We start from the raw sequence: 27,731 nt of genomic DNA, 5'->3' as shown, positions 1-27,731 counted from the left end.
GGAACCTGAGCGCGGTGACGCAGTTTTCCGGCGGGCTCCTTAGAGCGCTGAACAAACTTTGGGCCCAAACACCATGAGAGGGCCGGACCCAGGTCCTGAACCTACGATGGAGGGAGACGTGCTGGACACACTAGAGGCGCTGGGGTGAGTGTTCTTGGGCATGCCTTTCCCCCGAAAACGTAAACCTTCCTTCCGCTTCTCTGCTTCCGATTACTCCCTGTGGGCCTGACAGGCGGCCCCGTGCAGGCCTCCCTTTCTGTCTTGCTTCCTCCGGCGCCGACGGAGTTAAGCTGTAGGCGGGAAAGAATCCGTTTGCGGGGTGGAGCAGGGCCGGAGATTTGGGTGGGCCCCTCTTCCAAATTCCACGCTTCGAAACTCTGCAGCCGGGACCCCCGGGGACGGCACAGAGCGGTCCTGCGAACACTTGTCCTGCGGACCAGCGGGTCCCTGCCGCGGGCGTGATATTAACGTTGACATAGTTCTAGCGCCTGCGGGGAGGTGCATGGAACCCCGACTGCAGCTGGAAACTGTTGTCCCTTACAGTGTACTGTCTGTGGCTTACTTAGGACCCGGTAGCGAATCTTTCCTACTTCCATGATCGGAGAAAATGTTTTAGTTCAGTGCGGCTCCATTCAATCATTTCATCCGTTCGTTAACAACATATTAACTTACTGTTAATGTGTATTCATTAATGTATATTTATGTACCAGGCAGGGGAAAAAGACGGTTTCCAAATTATCAGTCTCTTAAATAGTCGTGGGGCTACAGGGCCAACTGGTATTTACTGATTCAGGATGGTAAGTGCTATGAAGACTCCTGGGGTCGGGGTGGGGGTGATTCCGAGCATAGAATTAATATATGCGACATAATCTCCCCCTCACCCTCATCCTATTTTTCTTCACTGCCCTTGTCTCTATCCAAAATTATCTTGCCTTGACCTTTTGTTTACTGTCTCTTGAATCCCCCCCTCTTCTTATATCCTCTTTACCCCAAGTAAGCTCCAGGAAAACGGGTGCCTTGCCTGTCTTATTTCCAGCAACACCTAGATCAGGGTCCTGCACAATAGATAGTGGTTAATGAATGGGTAAATGAATGATGAAAAGCCCAAAGAAGAGTGTGCACAGAGGTGAACACAGGGCCAGATATTTGGGAGTCTAAAAAATACACATTAGTAAAGAGTTTGGAGCCATTTGCACAGTTGTTCGCCTTGGAGTTTCTTGAATGGGGTAAGCTGTGCCTTTGAAGTGCTATTGTGAAGATTGAAAAGCCCTTCCCCCTTTATTTTTATTTTTGTTTAAACTGCACTTGCTCCTCTGTCAACTGCTTGTTTAGTTGGACCCTGATGATACCTACTTTGTAATGACCCAGTTTTACAGAGCCTTGCACTTAGCACATCCTGAATAAATATTTGTCAAATGAAAGAACAGTGCCAATGAGTATTTAATGGGGCATTTTTACTTTCTTGAAATCCCTTGGAAATTCTCACTTAACTTGGTTAAGGAAGTAACCAAAACAAAAAATTTAAATACAGAGAAATATTTAGGCCCCAAACGTTTGAGCTCCCAAGTACTCTTGGTGAGAATAGTGGAATTCTGTAAATACTTTATGAAAAAGGGAAAGTGAGTACTTTGTTCTTCCTTCATTCCTTGAGATTATTATTCGTATTATAGGTATTTTGAGAAATGAAGGTTGCTACAGTCTTGACTTTTATCAAGGAAAATTAGTTTCAGATTATTCAAAATGGAAAGTAAAACAATTTAGACACTTTAGAATTTTTTTTTTTGAATAACTGAGGACAAAATTTTGAAGTTTGAATTCTCTTATAATGATAATGAAACATGAAAAAAGGTGATTATTTACAACGTGTATTGTATTTGAACACTGTGTTTTCAAATATCCATCTTGCTTGTGAATAATGCATTTCCTGTTGTAGATAAAACATTTAGGATATTAATGAAGGTGCTTTAGTTTGTCAGAAAAAGTAGGAACAGGGAGTAATTAAAAGGGAAAATCAATGTGAAAGAACTATTTAGTGATGTAGGATATTATAAATGAAACAAGATTGGAATAACTCAGTTTCCTTCTCTGTGAAATGAGTAGGCAGAAGATAATTTCAGAAATCTATTTCATTTCTTACTTTATGGCATGTTGTTAGCAGTTGATCTCAACACTGGATGAGCTTCAGAATCATGTATGGAGCTTTTGAAAAATGTTCCCATGTGGCCTATACCCCAGACTGACTGAATCACAATCTTTAGGGGTGAGTTCCAGGTATGCAGATTTTAGAAGGCTTCACAACTTATGCTGAGAATTACAGTTATAGAAGGAAGTATATTCCAAATATTTACTGGAATGACTGTATATTGGACACTGTTCTAAGGAGTCAGTGATGAGCCAGAAATACTTAATTTCTTCCTCTGTGGAGCTTATAATCAGTGGAGAGCAGACATGATCACACAAATATTTGTAAAATATAATAAGTGCTTCAGAGGAAAAGAACAGGATGATATAAGAACATGACAGGAGAATGTGTGTAGTCTTAGGAGTTAGTGACAGATTCCTGAGGAAGTGACATTTGAGTTGACAAGGAAGGATGAATAGAGTTTAACTTCGTGAGGTTGAATGGGAAGGAAGATCTAAGGAGTCCTTACAGTGAGAACAAAATATTCAAAGACCCTGTAAATGTTAGAAGAACCAGAGGAGCGGAAGGCAAGGGGCAGAGTGGTTGGAGACTGGATGTGGGAGTTAAGTGAGGACTTGAGCAAGTAGCACCTTTTAGGCTTTGTTGTGGATTTTGTTCTTTTTCATAATAGCAGTAAGACATTGTTGAAGAATTTTTGAATAAAATAGGGAGTGATTAGATGTCTGTTTTGCAAAGGTTACCTTTGTCAGCATGGTGGAGAATGAATTGGAGAATTTAGTTAGTAGTCTAGAAAAGAAATTATGGTGGCTTAGTGGCAATGGATATGAAAAAAGTGCTTTGCAGTAATTGGATATTAGGGCTGAAGGAGTTTAAGGTATGAAGGGTTCATTTCTTCAGTGCTATATAATGAGTTCCAAAATTAAATGATACACCTTTGGAATCTAAATTGGATGGGGAAGAAAGTGAAGACAGCATGAGCTAATAAGTATGGTGAATGGAGGTAATGATCAGAACAAAGAGTGATTGTAGGTGAGTGGTTGAAAAAGCAAGCTGAAAGGATTGATAGGTTATGATCAGGCAGTGACACATTTGAATTAGTGGTTTGGGGCTATAGTAGTTCCAGGTGATGGCAAGGTCCAGGTAGTGGCTGAATGACGTGAATTGGAAAAGATGTTTGGGAATTGAAAGCTCAGAGAGAGAGTATGCATATGAGTTTTGCAGAAACTCAGCAAAGATAGGGGTGGTGAAGAAAACTGAGCAAAAGGAATGTTGGGGAGTGTCAAAGAGATTGATAGATGACAACTCCAAGAGAAAGAGGGTGGAAAATCTGACTGACCTGAGCCTCAAGAGAAGATATATTTATAAAATAATGGGGGCAATGATATGGATGCTGTATTGGGAAGCAAGGAGGATAAAATCCCTGCCATCTGACCCTGAAGAACTTGAGAGAGTAGCCAAAGCTACAGGTGGCAGGGGTAATCTTTTTGAGAAGAGATTCACAATATAGGAGAGTTGTTGTTTATGGATGGAGTGTAGTGCAAGAGTTTGGGAAGCGGTAAGAAGTGGAGACCTGAATCAGAGGTGAGGCTAATGGGGTGGATGAATGACAGGGGGAAAGAAAGGGTCTCATAGTTTATATGTTGGTTGATAAAAATAGAAAATAGGAAGTAAATTAGGTCCTGACTGTCTCTTTGAGGAGAGTTGCTAATGGCCATTATGGATCAAACATTTGGATTTCCCCGCTTGAAGTACTGTGGTTCCGGTGCACACAGTTTCTGCGGGACTCTGGGAGGTTTAGGGGTGGTGACCCCAGTGTTCAGAATAACAACAGCACTTTTCTAAATAAATAAGAATATGTATAGAACAAACTAAGAGCATGGCCATTCTCACTGAACAGCAGAATTGTGTTGGAAATCAAAGCAAGTATGAAATTTTAAATGTGGTGAGCACTGAACAGTTGCTGAATGCTGCATAGACAGACTTAATTGTCTACTCTAATTTCTCATTTACTGTGAGAGAAGAATGGTGAGGATTGGTGATACATCTTGAGAGATGTTTTGGTGAAAGTAAGATAGTATTTTTGCTACTTAAAGTGAGGTCTGTGGACTTGCAGCCTGGACAACACCTGGGGAGTGTTTTAGAAGTGCAGAATGTCAGACCTCACTCCACCCCTACTAATTAGAAAATTATTGTAACAAGATCCTCTGGAGATTTATATGCACATAACAGTTTAAGAAGTACTGCTTTATACTGTTTCATACTCTTATTAAATTATCTGGCAGGTTGTTTTTGGACACTTATGTAAGGAATGTAGAAAGAAATTTGTCTGGATAGCGACATTTCAGTTGAGGTTAAGAGCACCGGCTGTCATGCGCATTGCCATGTGAAGGAAAAGCCAAGTACCAAGGATCACTGACAGCCAACCCCAAAATGCCACAGTTTTCAGGGAAAAAGCATTGCCTTGTTGATGCGTCAGTTTTGGACTTCTCGTAGCCTCAAACTCTGAGCGAATACATTCCCATTTGCATCAGTTTGGATGTGTTGTGTCCCCCCAAACACCATTATCTTTGATGTAACCTTGTGTGGGCAGATCTATCAGTTTTAATTAAATTGTAATTCTTTGAGTGTTTTCATGGAGATGTGCCCCACCCAACTCTGGGTGATGACTCTGATTGGATAATTTCCATGGAGGTGTTGGCCCGCCCATTCAGGATGGGTCTGCATTAAATTATATAAGCACTATATAAGATCAGACTGAAGGAGCAAGCTGCTACAGCCAAAAGGGACACTTTGAAGAAAGCACAGGAGCTGCAGATGAGAGACAGTTTGAAGACTGCTGTTGAAAGCAGACCCTTGCTCCTGAAAAGCTGAGAGGACAAATACCCCAAGTGCAACTAAGAGTGACATTTTTGAGGAACTGCAGCCTAGAGAGGAACGTCCTGAGAGAAAGCCATTTTGAAACCAGAACTTTGGAGCAGATGCCAGCCACGTGTCTTCCCAGCTAACAGAGGTTTTCTGGACACTATTGGCCATCCTCCAGTGAAGGTACCCAATTATTGATGTGTTACCTTGGACGCTTTATGGCCTTAAGACTGTAACTGTGTAACCAAATAAACCCCCTTTTATAAAAGCCAATCCATCTCTGGTGTTTTGCATTCTGGCAGCATTAGCAAACTAGAACACCATTCTTTTAGTCAACCCATTGCATGGTATTTTTTTAGCGGCTAGGAGACTAATGTATTGGCATGTCTGAAAAATTGGAATGTAGATTGGATGCTTTATTTCAGTGTTAAATTTCTTGAATTTGGTAACTTACTGAGGTGGTTACATAAGTGAATATACTTATTCTTAGGAAATACACAGGAAAGTATTAAGTGTTCAAGGATCATGGTGTATACAACCTATTCTCAAATGCTTAGGAGAGAGAAAGGGAGAGAGATGATAAGATAGATGGACAAAATAATATGGCAAATGAGGCAAAATGTTAAAAGTTGGTGGATCTGGGTGGGAGGCATGTTGGAGTTCTCTGTATGGGTTTTGTATTATTTTTTTATTTCAATTTTATTGAGATATATTCACATACCATACAGTCATCCATGGTGTACAATCAGTTGTTCACAGTGCCATTATATAGTTTTGCATTCATCACCACAATCAATTTTTGAACCTTTTCATTACCACACACAAAAAGAGTAAGAATAAAAGTTAAAGTAAAAAAGAACACCAAAAACATCCCATACCCCCATCCCTCCCTATTATTCATTTACTGTTTGTCCTCAATTTTTGATTTATCTGTCCACGCACTGTATAAAGTGAGTCGGAGCTACAAAATTTTCACAATCACATGGTCACATAATGTAAGCTATATAGTTCTACAATCGTCTTCAAGAATAAAGGCTACTGGGTTGCAGTTCAACAGTTTCAGGTATTTCCTTCTAGTTATTCCAATACACTAAAAACTAAAAAGGGAATATCTATATAATGCAGAAGAATAACCTCCAGAATGACCTCTCAACTCTATTTGCGATCTCTTAGCCACTGAAACTTTATTTTGTTTCATTTCTCTAATCCCTTTTAGTCCAAGAAGGCTTTCTCAATCCTATGATGCCAGGACCAAGCTCATCCCCACGAGTCATGTCCCATGTTGCCAGGGAGATTTATACCCCTGGGAGTCATGTCCCACTTAGAGGGGAGGGCAATGAGTTTACCTGCAGAGTTGTCTTAGAGAGAGAGGCCATCTCTGAGCAAAAAAAGGGGTTCTTGAGTGACTCTTAAGCACAATTTTGCCATAACAAACTTCCTAATGGCAAGCCCCAAGATTGAGGGCTTGACCTTCTAAATTGGTAGCCCCAATGCTTGTGAGAATGTCAGTAATTCTCCAGGTGGGGAAATTTAATATTTCCACATTTTCCTCCTGTCCCTCAAGGGGGCTTTGCAACTACATCTTTATTCTCTGCCCAGATTACTCTGGGGTGTATTGGGGCTTCACACTAATCTCTACAAACCAATCAGATTTCACTCCCTATTCAAAGTTCCATGTAATTATGTTATTTGAATAAACTGACCATAAAAGTTAAATTATATAGTGTGTTACAAAAAATATAGATTTTACACCTAATAAACATCTCTTCCTTTGGTCTCACACAGAAGTTAAAGTTTTAAAAACACTGTCACTATCATCCTTTACCCTTTAGTCTGATTTACCTTAGTCCTAACCAAGTCCATTTCATTCATATCTTTAATTGAAGTCTGATCTCTTTTTTTTCAGACTCCTTAACATTTGCTATATGGGGTAATGCTGATATTCATAGCTGCTAGAGTCTGACTCTGAGTCTCAGGTGTCACACAGATACCCAAAGTCCCAGGGACCAGCCAGGTTATACATAAAGAGCTCAGCATCTCATTAGAAATAACCATTACAACTCAGGAAGAGATATAATAAGAGCTTACTGTCCAGGGACCTTTACAATAAGCCTTCTCCTGATAACCTATGCTCTCAGACTCAATTCTCAGAGTTTGTACATCAGAGTCAGTCCATATTAGTGAGGCATTATAATAGTTTTCTTTCTATTCCTGGTGTATTTCACTCAACCTTCTGTCCTCAATGTCCATTCACCTTACAACTAACTATGTCATACTACTGCCTTCTCATCTCTATGGTTTCTACTGAGAAATCCACACATAATCTTTTCAAGCTTCCCTTGTATGTGATGGGTTGTTTTTCTTTTGCTGCTTTCAAAATTTTCTCTTTGTCTTTGACATTTGATAATCTGAATATTAAGTGTCTTGACATGGGTCTATTCAGATTTGTTCTGTTTGGGGTGCGCTGTGCATCTTGGATCTGTAATTTTATGTCTTTCCTAAGAGATGGGAAATTTTCAGTGATTATTTCCTCCATTATTGTTTCTGCCCCTTTTCCCTTCTCTTCTCCTTCTGGGACACCCATGACACATGCATTCATGCACTTCATGTTGTCATTCAGTTCCCTGAGATGCCGCTCATATTTTTCCATTCTTTTCCCTATCTGTTCTTTTGTGTGTAGGATTTCAGATGTCCTGTCCTCCAGCTCGTGAATCTTTTCTGCCTCTTCAAATCTCCTGTTGTATGTCTCCATTGTGTTTTTCATCTCTTATATTGTGCTTTTCATTCCCATAAGTTCTTCCAACTGTTTTTTCAAACTTTCAAGTTCTTCCTTATGTTTGCCCAATGTCTTCTTTATATCCTTCATCTCTTTTGCCATATTTTCCCTCAACTCATTGATTTGATTTTTGAATTGATTTAGGAGATTTGTTTCATTAGTAATTAGTTGTTTCAATTCCTGTATCTCAGTTGAAGTGTAAGTTTGTTCCTTTGACTGGCCATATCTTTGTTTTTCCTAATGTGAGTTGTAATTTTTTGTTGTCTAGGCATCTGGTTACCCCAATCAGATTTTCCCTGACCAGACAGGCCCAAGTCTCAGAAGGAGGCTGTTTTCAGCATCTGGTTTCCCTGAGTGTGAGACCCAGCAGATTGTGAACTTTCCTGTGAGGCCTCTGGACTCTGTTCTTTTCCTATCCTGCCCAGCAGGTGCCGCTTGTCAGCTCCCCACTGGTGTAAAGAGGTGCGGTCCTTTTAATTCTCAGTGGACCCTGTACTGGCCAAGGGTGGCAGGTGTCAGAAGCCAAGCTTAAGTTGTTTCTGGTCTGCCCCCTCCACCCCCAACCAGGCCCTGGGGTCTGAGTTCTCTGAGGGAGGGTGGCCGCTTGAGCTGGGCCCTGTCCCCCTTTTCTTAGAGAAGATACACCCTTTTGGGAGCTGTCTTCTACACTTGAATCCCTCCTTTGTCTCTCTGATTCTGTTAACTCCACCCTTGACTGGTTCAGTGCTGACAATTAAAAATGCCTGAGGCTTTCTCTAATGAGCTACTTAGGATGAGAGAAAAAAAAAAGGAAAAGGAGAGAAAGCCCCCTTTCAGAGCCAGTCCCCAGCCCCCCAGTTTCACTGGTTGACTGGTGTTGGTACCTGATTCTCTGTGCCCTTTTCTTGGTACACAGCCGTTTTCCACTATTCTGAGCTTAGCCATCTCCAAAACCCTTGTTTTTATTTATTTATTTATTTATTTTCCCCGTCAGCCCACCTTCTCTTTGCTGGGATTGACTCAGGGTACTTTCCTGGTTGCCCTGGGTTTATCTGTACTTGTAGCTTGTATTCATTAGTCCAAATTTGTTAATTAAAACAGCAGTTGGAGCTTGATTGAGTTACTTTCTCTTGCTCCAGGTAACCTGCTTCTTTTTCCACAGGGAATGTTTCAGCTCAGCCTGCTGTGCCAGTGGGAGAGGGGTACCAGCTCCTCAGTTTGTGGAGCTTTACTTACAGTTTTATGCTGTGATCTCAGCTGATCCACCCTTTCCAGGCTGATGTGTGATATGTGTTTGGTCACGGATGTTCCCCAGCAGTTGTTCCAGACTATTTACTAGTTGTTCCTGGCTATTTATTGGTTGTTGTAGAGGACTAACTAAATTCCACACCTCTCTATGCTGTCTTCTTGCCCTACCCCCTGGGTTTTGTATTATTTTTGCAACTGTTCTATAAGCTTAAAATGATTTCAAAATTAAAAAGTTAAAAAAAAAAGAAGAGCATGGGCTCTGGGGCTAGGTTGTCATGGTTTATATTTCTGCCAGTTGTTAGCTGTGATTATGGCATTCTTGGATGAGTTATTAACCCCTTAGTTCCCCAGTTTCCTCATCTGTACAATGAAGATAGGAATAGTACCTACCTTATAGAGTATTATGGCAATTAAATGAGGTAATATACATAAAGCATTTAGCACTGGCCTAGCATACAATGAGTAGTTTATAAATGTTAATTATTATGATTATGATTATTAGATGTTCCTGTTATTAAATGTATTTTCCTATTTTAATTTTTACCTCATTTGAAGAACTGAGGCATTAAAGATTGTGTTTTTCCCCTTTCCTTTTTTTTCTTCTAAATTCAATATTTTTGTTGATTTGATCACTTTTTGTTGAATTTTGTAATTGGCATTTCAGAGAAGGTAACATTACCATCAAGTAGGAATTAGTTAAATTTATGCAAGAGCTTATGATTATTGCTTTATTGAAGAAAGAAAGCAAGTGTGAGGGGAATAAGATTTCAGCGAGAGGCCCTGTAAGACATGGAGGAGAAGTAATGCATAGAGGAAGCAGCTTGGGCTGCAGATGCAGAGACTGTGTTCTGGTCTCATCTCAGCCACTATCTGTGTAGTTTGTTTATTTAGTTTCTTAATAGTTGTAGACAGAGTTTGAGAGTTCATATGGAGCATTTGGGGTCAAATCTAGATTTGAATCCTGGTGCCATCACTTAGTTACTTATCCTCTGAGCCTACAGAAGTGGGATAATACTATATTAACTTCAAAGGGTTGTTGTGAATATTAAATGAATTACAAATATGTATTTATATAAAATATTTATATAATATAAATATATAAATATATCTTTTGCATGTGTGTATGTGTATACATACATGTATTGAATAAAATGCAGTGCATCTAGACAGTGGAGTACTTGTATAACTGTAAAAATGATTGAATAATCTCTCTAAATACTGATTTCTAGTATATGTCTCTCTGTGTGTATATGTCTGTGTGTTTAAATCACCTGGAAAGGAAGGAATTGTTTCTCTGTACATACTTACTGGAATATATTCTAAAGATAAAACAAATTAAACTTCAGTGATTTTATTGTTAATGATAATATTGGTTTTCCTATTCTGAAATCATACCTCATTTATGTCTATTTCTTTATATATAATAGGATTATGTAAGTGTCATTAAAAACCAGAATTTTCTTTGTGAGAGAAAGGAGATCAAAATATAAAACAAAACAAGTGAAACCCCTGCAATTCTAAATTTGAATTATAAATAGCAATATGATTTCATGATGTAGTTTCTGTTTAAAAAAAACAAAGAACTGTTGGTCAGTTTCTAGTACTGCATTGCTTAATACCCTTAAAAGGTATCAGGGTTCCTTGGAGAAATGGCTGATTATAGGTAATGGGCAGGAACATCTTGTCATAGAAACAAGGACTCAGTGGCCAATATAAATGAATGTCACTGACCAAAGATAGGACAGTTTTAACATCAAAAGAATAATAACTGCAATGGATTAAAACACATCAAATATGTTAAAATTAATAAATTCATAATGTTTAATAAAAGCTCAGTTGCAGAAAGAACAATAGAATCAGAAAGCTGATATCCAGATTAATAAAGATAATATATAAAGTGATTTGAAAATTTGAGGTCTATTCAATTGTAAGTTGCAGAAGTGTTTAAAAGTATAAATTATAAAATTATAAAATAAGTGGTTTAGATTAAATGATCTCAGAAGTCCTTTTTAGCTTTAATTTTTTTAATTTAAAATTTACACCTGTACTTTTTCCCTATATTTTTGTTTTTCTTGTATCTATTATAAAGTTATTAGACTCTGTTATATTTGACTTTGTGTTATCTGCAGTATTTATCTTATAATTGGCAGATAATTTTACTGTAAATTACTAAGATATTGAAAAAAGCCAAATGTTAATAATATAGAGCAGGGGCCAGCAAACTGTTTCTGTAAAAGGCCAGTTAGTAAATATTTTAGGCTTTGTGAGCCATACCATATTTGTCACAATTAACTCAACTCTAATATTGTCATGTGAAACCAGCCATAGATGATCTGTAAATTAGTATATTCATTGTTTGTATACCAATAAAACTTTATTCACAGAAATAGACAGCTGTCCTTGATATGGAGCGTCGTAGGTTTTTGTTTTTGTTTTTGTTTTTAACTTTTATTTCTTCCTTTCCAGGTATAAGGGACCACTGTTAGAAGAGCAAACCCTTATCAAGGCAGCAGAGGGTGGACTATCTTCACCTGAATTTTCAGAGCTCTGTGTTTGGTTAGGCTCTCAAATAAAATCGTTGTGTGACTTGGAAGAAAGTATCACTTCAGCTGGTATTGCCATTGTGTTTTATTTACTTTTCTATTTAATAGTAAAATGAAATGATAGTTTATAATTTACAGGTTTATCAGCAATGTGCCCACTTTACAATGAAAAACCATTAATACTGTGTAGAATTTCAGTATGTGATATTAAAAATCATTGGATTAAATTTTATATTAATTCAAAATAGTTTCTTAAATTTGCTATAATATTATAAACAATTATTGTTTATCAGATCTCTTCACCTTAAAGTTGATTTTTAGAGAAAGATTCTGAATTTAGTTATTTAAATGTTTAATTTTTGAATGTTGCTTCTTTTGAATTAAGGTGATTTTTATTATTTTTAAAAATACATGCAGTCACTAATTTAAGTTGTATTCCCACTTAACTTAGAGGGTTCACATAGAAACGCTTCTATAAAAAAAGTCTAGTACTAGCTCAAAAACTATTATTTAACTCATTACTGTCTTGATAACTAGAGTTCTCTGGTGACTTTGGTCAAATTTTAGATAGAGTGAAAAAATGAAAAGTGAAAAATTATTGGACATTTGTCCAAGGGACAAAGTTGCCCTCCTTTTTGAAGCTGTCATTACTTTTTAATTGCTGTTTTTCTGTGCCAAATCTGACAGAATTCAGTTAAGTAAAGTAAAATAAGCAGAATTCAAAACGTATGACACAAGTTCCTACATAATTCTATTATAAAATAAAGATAAGCAACAAGTCTTAATTGGATGATTATACTTATTATTTGAATACACAGAAATATAATAGAAATGGATCATTTGCTCTGAAGCCAATTAATAATTGTAGCCATAATGATGCATTTAATATTTCAGTTGCTGGCAGAAAGTATAAAATATATCTGCTTTAAGGAAAGTCCATTGGAAGATACATTGTAGGGATTTAAATGTAATAAAAATATTTATAAACTCATGCTTCAATTCTTATGTTCTTAAATTCATACTTAAGTTCTTAAATTTCAGTGTTGCTTTCTACATGTAGAAACCATTCGGTTCCCTTTACCTTAGCTTGTGGTCGCATATGTAAGGATTTAATGTGAAAATGGAAAAAAAAATATTGTTTGTAATTTAGAAATTAATGTAAAATTGAAATCAACTAATGGGAGATTTTGTAGTATCAGATAATATGGTAAATAATCAATGTTTTATGACTTTTTTCTTTTTTTTTCAAGGGAAAGATGATCTAGAAAGTTTCCAGCTTGAGATAAGTGGTTTTTTAAAAGAAATGGCATGTCCATATTCTGTACTAGTATCAGGAGATATTAAAGACCGTTTGAAAGAGAAGGAAGACTGTTTGAAACTTATATGTAAGTTATCTTTCTTTGAATATTTGAATGCATGTGTTTGATCTGGATTTTGTTATTTTTAAGTCAAGATTTATGAAATGTTATTCATGAAGTTCTAGACATTTTGTATATAAATAAGGTTTTAATATTTGAGATATTTATATAAATGTGATATAAATTCTATTAGTATATTTCTAACAAACTTGTGATTTTTTTGACCTATATAAAATATCCTGTTTGTGATTTGTGATTTATTTAGTACATTAGTAATTTTTCCTTCACCTGATTCATCTCTTAGCATTAATGATTAGATGATTAAAGGTGGTGATCTCCAAAGTCCTATTTAATCTTAAAATTCCCTGAAGCTAGTGTGCTGAACATACATACGTATGAATTTAAGAGCATAAGAATCGAAGCATGAGTTTATAAATATTTTTATTACATTTAAATCCCTACTATGTATCTTCCAATGGACTTTCCTTAAAGCAGATATATTTTATATTTTATGCCAGCAACTGAAATGTTAAATGCATCATTATGGCTATCATTATTAGATCTTGTTTTTAGTGATAGGCACTAAGTAATAGTTTTTTGAAAAATATTTTAATCACCTACTATTGTACTATGAACTGCTTTAGGCGCTAGGGATATATCAGGGGAAAAAAAGGACAAAATTTGTGTCCTCAGGGCCCTTTATTCTAGTGATTGTTGTATGTATTTACTAGGGGGGATTTGCAGTATATTTTACCCTATAATCAAATAATTACCAAAAAATAATAAATCCATTTGTTTGTATTGAGTTAATTTAATTTTATGCTATTTTGAAGGTTCTAACGAACAGTGGTCATTTGAAAGAATTTTTGTAATGTTTTCATTATTGAAGATTTCTTTATTTTAGTTTTTATCTTTTATAAAAAGATCCATGGGGTGTATTCCTCCTATATGTAAAGTGCTAGCTAAGTTTGTTTCTTAGTGCCAAAACTGTGCGTGTGTGTGTGTGCACCTGTGTTTAACTAGTGGTGGTAATAAAGGGATTGGCATGTGAATTACCTGTGCGTGTTGAGGGGGGATGAAAATTATGTGTCCCCCTTCCTCCCAAATCTTATTTTGCTTTATCTTCCTCCCATCCAGTGTGTCACCGATTAGTGAACCACTCTTATTAAAGGGAGTTCACAGTAACCTTTAGGTATATGGGGACCGAAAAGTGCTATATGAATACATTTAATAGAATATCTGTTTTTTATATAGCTTTCATTGTTTTTTTCGAATTTAATTTTTGAGTTTACAGTATCCTACATGTTGGTATTGCTGTTGGTTCTTTGTAGGTTGGTATTGGTATCATTGACATTTGTTTTAAGTGCAATATTTCAATAAAATATTTTTAAGTGTTCTTATGCATGTATTAACATTTATTTTTCTCTCTTTTCTTATAGTGTTTTTAAGTACAGAGCTTCAAGCTTTACAGATCTTACAGAACAAGAAATGTAAAAATTCTCAGTTAAATAAAAACAACGAAATTTATCAGGAAGTTCAAGCTATCGGTGATACCCTTGGTGTACCCAAGTCAACAACTTCTGACATTCCACTTATGCTCAACCAAGTGGAATCAAAGGTATCATATTTGTTGTATTTTTCATTTTCCCAAATTTCAACTCAAAGCTCACATTTAAATGCTATTTTAGAAGATGAAATTATTTCCCTTAAATATAGGTATACTTTCCATTTCAAGAGACATTTATATCCATGTAAACTAAATTTTGGATTCTCACTTAATGTGCATACCATCTAATTTGCCTCTAGGCTAATATCTAGGAAACAGATCTTAATAAGTAGGCCCTTAGGGTTTTCCCAGAGTCTGCCAGTATAGAAATCACTTTGCAAACTTAAGAATTGCTTTCCTAAACAGGGTAGGATACAGTATAGTGAAGGAAGTGTAGTTATTCTACAAAGTCAAAAGGCAAATTAACTTTTTTTTTTTTTTTGGTGGATGTTGTTAATAGAATTGCAATGTGATTATCTTTGGCAGTGAATGGGCACAATTTCTGGTGGATAAGGAATTCCGTGAGTATTTGTTATATAGTGAGTAGATGAATGAGTACCCTGATAATGTAGCTAAAAAGAACAATAAGCTATGAACCTCTTTCATATTTGCAATTTATTTTCAGTTATTAAATCTTCCTTGTTCCCAGTCGAGCCACATACTAGAGAGAATGTCACTATCACAGACCTTTCAAATTCTGGCCTAGTTTCTAGGTTTCATCTGTTCACTATAGACTCCTCTAGGGTAATAATAGGATCATTTTAAAGGAAAAGAAAATTCTCACTCTTAAGAATAGGTACTAAAATTCCATTTTTAGGCACATTTAAATAAACTAATGCCTTATTTAATAAAGGTTTCTTTTGCATTTGATAATTCATGAACTGAAAAATAAGATTTGTCTGAATGAATGTAAGAGAATTTGAATATCACTAAGATGAAAAAACAGTATTTTAAAAAATATTGTAGAATTTGCAAACCAAAGAATAAGTCTATGAATCCCAACTCAGAGACATTGTTCTAGGGTTAACAAGTTATCCTTAAGGGTTGTTTTTTTTCCCCCCTTTTCCTCTGAACTAAAAATGATATGGGGTTGGCCAAAATATCTGGGAGTATTTCAAATTGAAACAAATTTTTGTGTTCTTCCTCATTTCCAGTGCTTCCATGTATTTATCTCACATAGGCTTTTCTTTTTTATGGTTTTCATTTAGTATAAAAAATAACCTCAAGCCCCTCTTATCCCTTCTTGAAGCAGGCTATAATGCCTATTTTCAAATGCTAGGAGGTTAATTTTAAGGTCATCATTACTCTGGCAACTGGGGCTGAATATTTACCTGAAAGGACTTCTGCTCTGTTTGGTTCCTGTCAAAAATAAAACTCTCCCTGTTTTCTTTCTCCTACATGTAATGTGTTCAGATGATATTTTGTCACCATTAGGGAATAAAATTATCATTATTTTCTAACTTGAAGCTGTTCAAACATGGATCTAAAGCAATTACCACAGAGCATTTACTGTTCTAAATGTCTACGTGTAATAACTCATTTAATTCTCATTTCAGCCACATGAGATAGGTATTGTTATTATCTACAACAACCAAATGAAGAAACTGAGATACTTGAAGGTTTAATGACTTAAACAAGAAAGTTTGTAAATAGTGGTAAAGCTGAGATCTGAACCCAGGCAGTCAACATTAAGAACTTATGCTAACTCCTTTTCTATAACAAGTAATTCTCAAACTTATTAAAATGATTATCCATTGTTGAAATCCTAGGAGTGGAGCTGAATATGTTACATGTAAGAAACTATAAGTATTCATTCAGAATCCCTGTTGAATAAGAAGTTACAACTAACACTTATAGTAATATGTGAAATTATGTGATCAAAATTGGAAGGCATTCCAATAGTGAATCCACAGGAATGGTATATTTTAAGAAAATAAGTTAATAATTCCTTACAATCTGTAAGAATTGTATCAGCAGTTGTGTCATTTGTAGAGGTACATTTACTGTGAAGCTAATAAAACTTGAGCTTTGCGGCTCCTCATTTGTACAGGTTCTTTCCAAGCTATTTTTTTTTTAAAACAGCTTTCTCTTGATATAATTTATATATCATAAAATACACCTGTTTTAAGTGTACAATTCAATGAATTTTAATATATTTACAGAGTTGTATAACCATCACCAAAATCTGATTTTAGAACATGTGTCACCCTAAAAAATCTTGTGCCCATTTACAATCACTCCAATTCCACCCCTAGCCTCCAAGGTAATTTTATATTCTTTTTCTTAAAGAGTGTGTCCCGATATTGAATAAGCTTCATGCCCCTCAAAATCTGTACTCTTCCTGATTGTTTGCCCTACTTACCTTATATCTGAGAAACTGTAAATATTTCATTCAGTTTTGAAATATTTTCTTTAGATTAGGAGAGTGAACCTTCCTTACTTAGGCTGTCACTTCTCAGTCATTTTTCTTCAGTATAAATTACTGTTACAGGAATGACTCCTGATATTGTTAAAGCAAAAGTGAATATCCACTATCTTGTTTCACCAAAACAAAAGTTTTCTAGTAATTCAAATTAGTGGTATTGTAACAGTGTTGAAAATGTGTATGGGGAGACTAATTGAGAAGGCTTACTCCTCTGTGTTGTCTTGCTGAACTGTGAAAACAGAATAGTTATTTTGGAATGTGTGTACAGTATTTAATTGAGAAAAATCAAGGTGCTCATCAAAGGTTTTTAGTGTATTTTTTTTTTTTTTGAGAATTTACTAGGAGGTATGAGAGTGCTATCTTAAGAAATAACTCCAAAATTATTCACATAAGAAATACAGTCTCATGGTAAAACCTTTTAATAGGTAGTTCTTTATTTGTCTGCATACGTTCTTTCTTATTTGGGAAAAGAAGGTGTTTTACTGCTTGAATTAATTTAATTAGTGCTCCTTTGAAAAAGGTATTCTGCGTTGTGGTATTCTTTCCTAGTATGTGAAGGTTTATTTTAACTATTTCACTTTAAAATTTTGTTCTCTCTCTTTCTTTCTCTCTTTTTTTTTTTTTTTTGAAAGAGGACTTGTCTGGTCTTTGTTATCACAGTGAGGGATAACACACTTTAACCAAGAATAAGATTGTTTTAAATGAGGGATATATATTTTCACAAAAGTTGCTTTTTTTTTTTTTTTTTTTTTAATATTTGCTTCTAGGTGAAGGATATCCTCTCAAAAGTCCAGAAAAATCATGTGGGAAAACCACTGCTGAAAATTGACTTAAATCTGGAACAGGCGGTAAATCCTTCTTTCTTATTTTATGTAATCAAATTAGTGAATAGGACTTAATTTTATAAATGGACATCTAGATTTCACAGTGTAGCATGGACATACTTTTTTGGAGATGTAAAATAGATTGATATTTTATAGTTATAGATCCCAATTTTTCTTCAATCAAATTATTAATTAATTTTTAAAATATCTAGCCAGGAATATTTCAAGTGCCCAATATGTTAGCATAGCTGTGACTTGAAAAGTTTAGAGCTCAAAGCCAACAAAATGAGAAGTTATTGGTATTTTCTTTCCTTATTTGTCCAGCCTACTTAACTAGTAGATATTTTGTTTAAATTAACACATTTGGTTGAAGATAAGATAAACTCTACCAGTGGCAGATTTTAATTTACATGTTTAATATTTTCTGAATGACATAATGTTCTATCACATCCTCTATTATTTAAATAATTTGCCATAAAGTTTCATGGGATCAGAAAATAGTCAAGTAAACCTTTTGAATCAACTGGAAATATTCTCACAGTTTTCAAATTTCTTTTCTGTACATAATGAAAAAGTCTAAAGTTTTTGATTTTTGCTTCGAAATTCTTTAGGAACAACTGGAAAAAATCAACAATGCTCTTTCCTGTGAATATGAATGTCGTCGGCGGATGTTAATGAAACGATTAGATGTGACAGTGCAATCCTTTGGATGGTCCGATAGAGCAAAGGTAAGACTGTGTTCTCATTTGTGTCCTGTAGGTGGTAGCTTATGGCAGCTCTTCAGGCTTTCTTGTACACTATTATATCACTATGCCACATTTATACTTTATTAGTATTTGAACCAGTTGCCCTGGCCATCCACTGGTCTTATATGATGATCCTAGTCTTGTAGAAATCCCTGTTTTTAGTACCTTAATCTTAATTTCTCCCCAATCTTTCACATTTATTTTGGACTCCAAGATCATGTAGTTTAGGTGAGGACATGCAAAAAAGAAGAGGTATCATATGAGATAGGGGGATATAGTGATCAGATATAGTGAGCAAAGTGAGAAAATGATCAAGAAAGCAGGTATAGGAGTAGGTACAGATAGTACTGCTGCCTGAACAGGACTTCGTAAAAGTGCCTTAAGGCTGGATAAGGAATGGACATGTTCTAGTTGAAGAGAGTGGTAGGAGGTGGAAGTGTTCCCAGCTGTGAATCTCTTCAGATAGCTTTCTAGGGAGCTATCTGCCATCACTCATTTTTCACTTTAACCTGAGCTCAGGCTTCATCTGAACTCCTTCCTTGTGTCACAGCGTGGAAACTCTCTCCAGGTAGTAAACTGGGGCAATCATAGGGCTCATTTAGTTTGCTTCTCCCTTTTCAGGGATCACTGTCCCTGTGCTCCCTGATGTTCAGTGTCTGACAATCGTTGGTTAACATGGTCTGTTAGGTTTTTTTAGTTGTTTCTGGTGGGAGGATAAATCTGGGGCCTGTTACTCTACCTAGTCTGCAAGTAGAAGTTCAGATATTATTATCACATTGTTTGGGTTGGCTGGACCGTTCTTCTGCCCCATGTTGTGCCAGCTGGTGTCACTCAGTGCACCTTCATTCAGCTAGTGCATGGGCTGGGCGACACCATCCAAGATGGCCACCTCACATATCTGGGTCCTTGGTGTTGACTGTCAGCGATGGTGCTTCCATTCTTCTCTGGCATCTCATGTGGTCTCTGTCTCCATGTAGTGTCTTGTATTAATTTCCTATTGCTACTGTGACAAATCACCACAAATTAAGTGGCTTAAATAGTACAGGTTTATTCTCTTACAGTTCTGGTATTGGAAGTCCTAAGATCTCTCTGGAGGCTTTAGAGGAGAATCTTGTTTCCTTGACTTTTCTAGCTTCCAGAGACTGCCAGCATTCCCTGTTCATGTTTCCATCCTCTGTCTTCAAAGCCAGCCATGTAGTTGGCTCTCTCTCTGCTTCCATTGTCACATAATCGTCTTTTGTCCCTCTTATAAGGACCTTGTGATTACGTTGGACCTACACAGATAATCCAGGGTAATCTCTCCATCTCACATCTGCAAAGTCCCTATTTCCATAGAAGGTAACATATTCATTCACAGGTTCCAGGGATAAGAAGGTCACATCTTTGGGAGACCATTATTTAACCTAGCACATGCCTCATTTTCCTAATTGAATTTTATTTTTTTCTTGCATTGTGTTTCTCTATCATATTTCTCTCTCTCTCTCCCCTCCTCTCTCTCTCTCTCTTTTTGCCTTTCTAGATACACTTTTAAAATCAAGCACTCTAATGATCCATTAGAATCATACAACTTGTGGCCTTTTGTATCTGGCCTCTCACTTTGCATAATGTTTTCAGTGTTCATCCATGTGGTAACATGGAACAGTATTTCAGTATCCTTTTTATGGTTATATTATAACTCTTGTTTTATACATTGTTTTCTATTTTAACTAACACCAGGAATGTGTCTGTACATAAAGTTTTTGTGCTAATTTCACAGTATATTTTTATGGTGGTTTTCTAAAAGGAAAATTACTTTGTCAAAGGTCATGACTCACATTGCTCTTGATTCACATGACCAAATTGTTTTCCAGAAGATTTGTATAATTTTAAACTCCTACTGGTAGGGTAATGAAATTTTGTCTCACTTTATTCTCTTTTAGTATTAAGAATATGGTAAATTTTATTGCTAACTTGGTTAAAATAGGCTAACTAATTTTATTTGTATATTTTTATCATTGATAGAGTTGAATAGTTTTTCATAGGCTTTTTATAGGTTCATAGGTTTTTTTCATTAGTCATTTGAATTTCTTCTTTTTTTTGAAGTTTTTATTTATGACTTGTCCCTTTTTTCCCTTGGGGTTTTCCTGTTTGCCTTCTGATTGAGCTTTTTATACATTAAGGAAGTTAGCTATTTGTCTATTTTTTGAAAGTATTTTCCCCAGTTGTCTTTCATTTTGTTTTATATCCTTTGATATATAGAAGTGTTGATATTTTATTATGTAAAGTTTTTAAATTTAAAATAAACCCTCAAATAATTATTTATTCTATTTGTAATTCCCTTGTTATATGGTATGACTTTTTTTTTGACAAATAGCTAACAATTCATAACAATATAATTTAAAAAATAATCCTTTCCTTTTACTGCTGATCTTTGCTGCTTTTTTATTTCATTCATACATTTGTGAGGCTCTGAATCTTTTCTGTTCTGTTTCATTCATCTATTTTTTTCTCCCAAATTCCAATTAATTAGTCTCAGGCAAGGATACCATTATCTCTACACCTATGCTTTGGGATTAGGTAGATCTTTATTAATAAGTGGGCAGAGTTGGATTCTCCCTGTGTTTTGGGGAAAGTAACTGAAACCTTTCTAATCCTCATCCTCCCCCCCATCTGCAAAATGGTGTAATAAACAGCCACTCTAAATGGATATTTTGAGGATTAAAGAGATAATGCCTAGTGAGTGAACAGCATCCTGACACATTTAATAGATGCCCAATAAATGTTAGCTGTTAAGACAGCAATGATGATTTCATATTAGGTGTTCGTATCTGGTATGATTCTTCTTTTTCATCAAAATTCTACTAGTCATTCTTGCATGTTTAGTTTCTGGATTAACTTTAAATTCTTTGTTTTTCATCCTCCCAAAAACCATTCCAATAGGATTGCATTAAATCTATAAGTTAATTTGGGGCAAAACTGACAATAGTGTTCAGTCTCCCCATCTAGAAAGTTGGTATTTCAAGTTTTCCTTTTTGTTTTTCCAAGATTTACTAATGTTTTCTTCTTAAAAGTCCTGTACATTTTTTTGGTAAAGCGATTTTTAGGTATTTGTTTTTTGTAAATGTGAATTGTATTTTTTTGTTAAAATTCTTAGTTATTACTAGTATTTATATATTCTCTTAGCATTTATTTATCTGTTCTTTGATTCCACATAAAAATTATCATCAGATATTTGAATGTTTTGTTCTTTTCCATTTCTTTGCTTGTGCAGTAGCTCTTTTTTTCTGAAGATTATGATTGCCATTGCTCTTTAGTTGAAATTTACTTTTTCTCCCCCTAACTTTCGTCATTTAGATAAAAACAGATGACATAGCAAGAATTTACCAGCCTAAGCGTTATGCTTTGTCACCCAAGACAACTATTACATTAGCACATCTACTTGCTGCTCGTGAAGATCTATCCAAGATCATTAGGACAAGTAGTGGCACTACCCGAGAGAAGACGGCTTGTGCCATTAACAAGGTTGGCTTTTCTTTTGGCACAATGGAGAATGAATTTCTAATATCCTCGTTCAGTATTTTCACAGATTTTAATCAGTTTTTCTTTAATGTCTAGAAAGGGAATCATGCAGGGTAGGGGGACTACAATTCATCTAGGCTTAGTTATATTTTGTGTGTGTATCCATCTAAATTTCTGTGTTCATAAATTAAACCAGAGTTTTATCTTAATTAGAGGAATTCATAAAGGGTTGTTTTTTTTTTTTTAATTTTTATTTTGAAATAATTTCAAACTTATAGGACACTTGCAAATACAATACAAACCCCATACAGAGAACTCCAACATCCCCCCACCCCCAGATATCCGTATCTACCAATTTTACATTTTGCTACCTTTGCAGTACCTTTCTTTCTCTTTCCTTCCTTCCTCCCTCCCTCCTTCCCTCCCCCTTCTCTCTTTCTTTCAACTATATCTATTATCTTCTATCAATTATTTATCTACCTATTTATCATCTTCTGAACATTTGAGAGCAGGTTGCATATATCATACTCCTTGAACTCATAACACTTCCATGTACATTTCCTACGAACAAGGATATTCACTTATGTCATTAACTGTGGTTAAATCAAGAAAATTACTATGGATATAAAGCTTAAATTCTATATTCCAGTTTTTCCTTACGCCAAGGGTTGTGTTTTTAAGAATTGCTTTTATCAATAGCTTTATCAAGAATTTACTTTCTTTCCAAGAAAGTACTCATTTTTTTTTTTTTTTGTCAGTATGAATCTTTTATAGGAATTGTTTCAGGTCATGACAGACTCCTTATATTCTTAGTATAAAGGGAACAGTGCATGTTTTGGAATAATATAATTCTAGGTTTGCAGCGTAGCTCTGTCATTGAGAAGAATGACCTTGGGTAAGTTACTGAACCTCTTTGAGCTTCTGTTTCCTGATTCAGCATGTAGATCCATTTCTCTGAGAGTGGTCTTATGTTAAACAAGCTCAAGGAGTCTGGATTATTAATTTACAACAGTAGCAACAACAGACTAATCTAGAATGCTTACATCAGCTTGGCTAGCATGTACTCTCCATTTAGGCAGAGTGCTCTGTGGCAAACCTAATTACAGTGTGAAGGTGATTGAGTCAAAAATTAGAACTAAGAAAATGTGGGTAATTCAAAAACATCATTTCTCACTCTATATCTGCCTTGATATACCTTATCTATTTAGAGAGATGCCTTGCCAGAGGGATGGTTATATTCAGTCAGTTTGCTGATTACCACTAAGTTAGGCATCACCAGTGTTTACCTCTCTAATATGCCTTTTTCATGCTTCAATTTTGGATTAATTGCCTCTATCTTTGGAATGATAATGTTCTTTCTTTAAATATGTTACTTCGTATTTTGCATCAGGTTGTAATCTAGTCTTTTTAGCTTAAGAGTCTTTCCTACTTCTTTAAGTGACATCTCCCATCTCTTTTATGAATTTATAATTTATAGTCTAATTATTTGAGGGCAGTTCTTGGAGGGGCATCACCGTTTACTCACCAATATATGTTTGGTGGAGAGACCAGTGAGGATAACAATCGATGAAAAGGCTGTTTTTAGATAGCTTTGATAATTAGGACATTATTACTGACTTAAAAAATGTTTGCATACTTAGAAACTTGCCTCACAGTGAGGATGTTGTACCTTTTGTCATCCATTTATAACATAAATTACCAAAACATTTTGGTTAGGGATCAATAGAAGTAGAACCTCAACTGATTCATAGGTCATTTTGGTTAAGGCCGTTAACTGTTTTGCCTTGTTTCCTGAAAGAGACTGTAGCAGAAGCTTCTTCTTGGCTTTAGTAGGTGGGTGGCACCCTCCTCACCACTATCTGTCTTGCTTCTGTTCTTGGGCATATAAAAGTGACTCTTTTCTCCAGAAAGTTGGAGACCTTTAAACTAAACTTTTCCCTGGTTTTTCCTTAAAAGTGTTGTAAAGCATGATTAAGGAAGTATATCAACTCTATAATTTCTTTATAATAATATAGTAACTAGTATCATCATTATTTGGAAGTTAGTGAGCTTAAGTTTCTCATAAGAAAGGAATAATTCATTGGGAACCCTTTCTTTCTTTGCAGTGATACCTTGCATCAAACTTATTATATTCATCTTCTGACTTCATTGCATCTGCATGTTATCATATCTACTTCATACTTTGTTGAAATAAAATGTGTTTAGTAATACAGTCTTTTATTTGGATAACCCAATTGGATAACCCAATACCAAATCAATGGCAGTGGAAATCCAGAGTTTTTGATTTATAAATGGATATGAAGTTAATTAATGGAGAGTATATAGTTTATGTATATTGAAAATGTTTTGGTAAAAAAACTTCTTAATGTGTTCTGTACTCACAAATTTATAACAATTTGCTAAACAAATTTAAATGAGAGGAAACTAACCCTTAATTTCAGAAATACTCCCCATTGTTTAAAAATAGTTACCACATTCTGAGGAATTTGTCATACATTATGCTAATATTTTCAATATTCGTATTGCCATGTCCAATACTTTCATGTCCCTAAATATTTATTAGAAACAATAACTTTAATATCATGTGAAACCTTGATGGAAATTTAATTTTTAAGATATTTTATTATAAACTAAGAAAATGTTTCTTCACACAGGTGCTGATGGGAAGGGTGCCTGACAGGGGAGGAAGGCCAAATGAAATTGAACCACCACCCCCTGAAATGCCCCCTTGGCAGAAGAGACAAGAAGGCGGTGGAAGGGGTGGTTGGGGGGGTGGTGGTGGTGGTAGAGGAGGTGGTGGGGGTGGAAGGGGTGGCTGGGGAGGTGGAGGGGGTTGGGGAGGTGGGGGAGGTGGAGGAGGTTGGGGAGGAGGAAGTGGTGGAGGTGGTGGTAGAGGAGGGGGTTTCCAAGGCAGGGGAGATTATGGAGGAAGAGGAGGCTATGGGGGAAGAGGAGGCTATGGGGGAAGAGGTTATGGAGATCCATATGGAGGAGGTGGTGGTGGTGGTGGTGGTGGATATAGAAGATACTAAAAACTAGATAGTGGTGCTTACTTCTTGATAGATACAGTAGGCATAGTATTCTAAATAACATTTTTGAGTATCATCTTTGAAGTAAACACCAGATATAAGTAAACACCTGACTCCCAGATGATATCATTTTGAATTGGATTAAGATGTAAGAGCAATGTTTTATACTACCATTTGATCTCTTAGATGAAGTCATTTTTTTCCCATATTCTGTGTACCTTAAGCATGTTGTGTCTTTTTAAAAAACAAAAAATTGAACAAAAATAATTTTTAAAAATGTAAATATTACCGTCAAACTTGGAAAATGGGAAGTATTTTATTGTCATATTGAATTTAGACTGTTGCCTGTATTTTATTTAGGTTTGAGATAAATAAATGACTCCACCTGTAATGGAAAGGAATATAGACTATTGCCTCATCCATATGCCTGTGAATGTGTTTTGTATTTGTTAATTCTGCATTACAAAATAGGGAAAGGGACTGATAGTTGTGTTCAGCAGGCAGTTGTCTTGATTTGTTTATTTTATAATCAAAAAAGACATATCAATTTTCCATGTTTTACATGAAACATCTTCCTATAAACTGGTTTCATCATCATTTGTGCCCTCATTTTAGACATCTAAATATTAGAAGGCAAGCTGGGCTGAATCACACAGGATTATAGTAGCAATTCTGTTTCAGTAGGTCAGGGGTAGGGCTGAGGCATCCCATGGTAATTCTCATTCACATTTAGATTGAGAAATACAGGGTTAGGGAATGTCAAAGGTTTGGGGATCAGGAGTTGTGAATTCAAATTATGGCACTAGCCCAGGGATGCTATAAAGGATTGATTTGTCCTCATTTGTCAAAAGAGGAATGTGACACCTGCCCCCTCAGATTGTTCATAAATACATAAGTAAAAATGGAATTTGTTGAAAATGTATAGTGGGCCTGTTCTGAGTAGTTTAGGAGCTGGACCAAGTAACACATGTTTTCTTTTAGTGTGAAGGGTTAGAGAAAAAGAACTGGCCACACCAATTTTTTTCAATTCCAACTATAAATCGATATCCCAGTGCAGGTACCTGTGTGTAACAACTTTCTGTGATGTAGGCACTTCAGCAGGTAGAAAGCTGTATTGTTAACAGTGGACAAATGTTATTTGATATTTGTTTTGTTTCAAAGTAAACCTTAAGGTGAAATCTCAGTGTTAAAACTTTAAAAGTGATATTGCGTATACTTCGGTCTTGGACATGTATTTTTCAAGCTAACCCTTCAAAGAAAAATGTTCAGGATAGGAAAACAAATTTTTTTAGTTCCTTGTAAACTTTTGGCTTAGGGTTTTTTATGTATCTATACATAATGAAGAGACTTAATTTCGTATGTGATAGTTGAAGAAAATGGCTTTCCATTATTAAGGAAACACCTTTATCAGTAGCTATGAACACTGAAAAGAAAATACTTTTTCAAAAATTTATATGCAAAAGACTGCTGGGGCAAAATATTTTATGAGTTACTATTGAAAAGAAAAAAAATGTCCATTTAAAACTTTACATTTCTGCTCCATTTCTTTTTTTTTTTGCTGGTACGGAAAGGGGTTTACAGCCATTTTCAACTTATCATTAAAGGTTTATGGTAAATATTGGCAGAAATATTAGTTTATTAATTGCTGTATGATTTCCTGTACTTTCATAGGAGTGCTGGTTGGGTTATCCATGGCAGTCACCATAAATCTTTTGTAAGTCACTTATTCCTGAAATCATGTTGAAGCTGGAACCACTCCTGTTTATACATTTCTATAAACCTCATGGAATGAAAAGCTGAGTCATTGAGTCCTCAATCTTATTCTTTTCTGTAAGAAGGGATTTTTATGATTATTCTGGTTCAGTAAAAATTTATTTTGTAGAAGCCTGTGCTGAGCAATATCTGAGATAGTAATAATGCAGATTTTGGATATTAATGTGAAAAGGCATAATGTGAAAATGCTTTGTAAATTGAGTGCAATACAAATGTGGCATATGATGAATGGCACTTTACTGCTTCCTAAAATCTATCACCTGTTTCTCTACTTCCTCTTCATTCTTCTTTGCCTGATTCGCAACTTCATTTTTTTCTATTACCTCATTTTCCCTCCCCATTTTCCTTCTCCTTGCCTTTGTCTCACCTGTGGCACCTAATAGCACCTGTAGATATTACCTGACTGGGGTTTCTGGATTATAGAAGTAACTGACCTCTCATCTGGATCATATAAAGAACATATGCCCCATCCACACATACATATGCTCTCATCAGAAGATGAGAAATAGGTGATTTCTTTGAACCTATTTCTCGTGTCCTGCTGATTAGGAAACTCTTGCCTCACTAAACAGGAAAATTATTTATAAAACAAAAACATTAAATTAGCTTTATTGGTGACAAAAGAAGGTATGATAAACCAAAAAAAGATTTGTGGCCACAGAATGTTCTAAGCAATGATGTTACCTATCTAGCAAGGAACACAAAGTAGTGATCTTTGGCACAAGAATTACAGGGATTTTGGGGGTAGGCAGTTTAATTTCTCCTCAGGGTCAGGTTGTCAGTGTGGCAGTATTATTTTGTATATAGTATTATGAATTACCAAAATGATAAATACACCTATATCCAAATGTACCAGAATGCATTATGTAGCAGAATTTGAGTGATTGAATTTTTTTCTTCTTCGTTGGTCTGGCTAAACATATCTTGGCTGAGGATTAAGGGAAATCTTGGCTAGCTCTCATTACTCTTTAAGAAATCATT

At 35.5% G+C, this 27,731-nt stretch overlaps 1 protein-coding gene across 1 annotated transcript; it reads left to right on the top strand.

The window, feature by feature from the left end:
• Positions 1 to 26,479, top strand: FAM98B (family with sequence similarity 98 member B). Its single transcript, XM_037834341.1, has 8 exons — positions 1 to 144; positions 11,475 to 11,620; positions 12,802 to 12,936; positions 14,349 to 14,527; positions 17,648 to 17,728; positions 18,316 to 18,432; positions 21,784 to 21,951; positions 24,603 to 26,479. The coding sequence occupies exons 1-8, from the start codon at positions 74 to 76 to the stop codon at positions 24,978 to 24,980; spliced, it is 1,275 nt and encodes a 424-aa protein (XP_037690269.1). The 5' UTR covers positions 1 to 73; the 3' UTR covers positions 24,981 to 26,479.
• The last annotated feature ends 1,252 nt before the right edge of the window (positions 26,480 to 27,731 follow it).

The sequence above is a fragment of the Choloepus didactylus genome, chromosome 4 (assembly GCF_015220235.1).
Source record: "Choloepus didactylus isolate mChoDid1 chromosome 4, mChoDid1.pri, whole genome shotgun sequence".
NCBI classification, from domain to species: Eukaryota; Metazoa; Chordata; class Mammalia; order Pilosa; family Megalonychidae; genus Choloepus; species Choloepus didactylus.
Note: the sequence above shows the minus strand (reverse complement) of the source record. Positions and strands in the feature narration are given on the sequence as shown.

Coding starts and splice junctions, on each gene's coding strand:
- FAM98B (XM_037834341.1), top strand. CDS start 74: ATGAGAGGGCCGGACCCAGGTCCTGAACCTACGATGGAGGGAGACGTG. Junction 11,621..12,801: donor AGAAAGTATCACTTCAGCTG/GTATTGCCATTG, acceptor TTTTTTTTCAAG/GGAAAGATGATCTAGAAAGT. Junction 17,729..18,315: donor ACTTAAATCTGGAACAGGCG/GTAAATCCTTCT, acceptor GAAATTCTTTAG/GAACAACTGGAAAAAATCAA.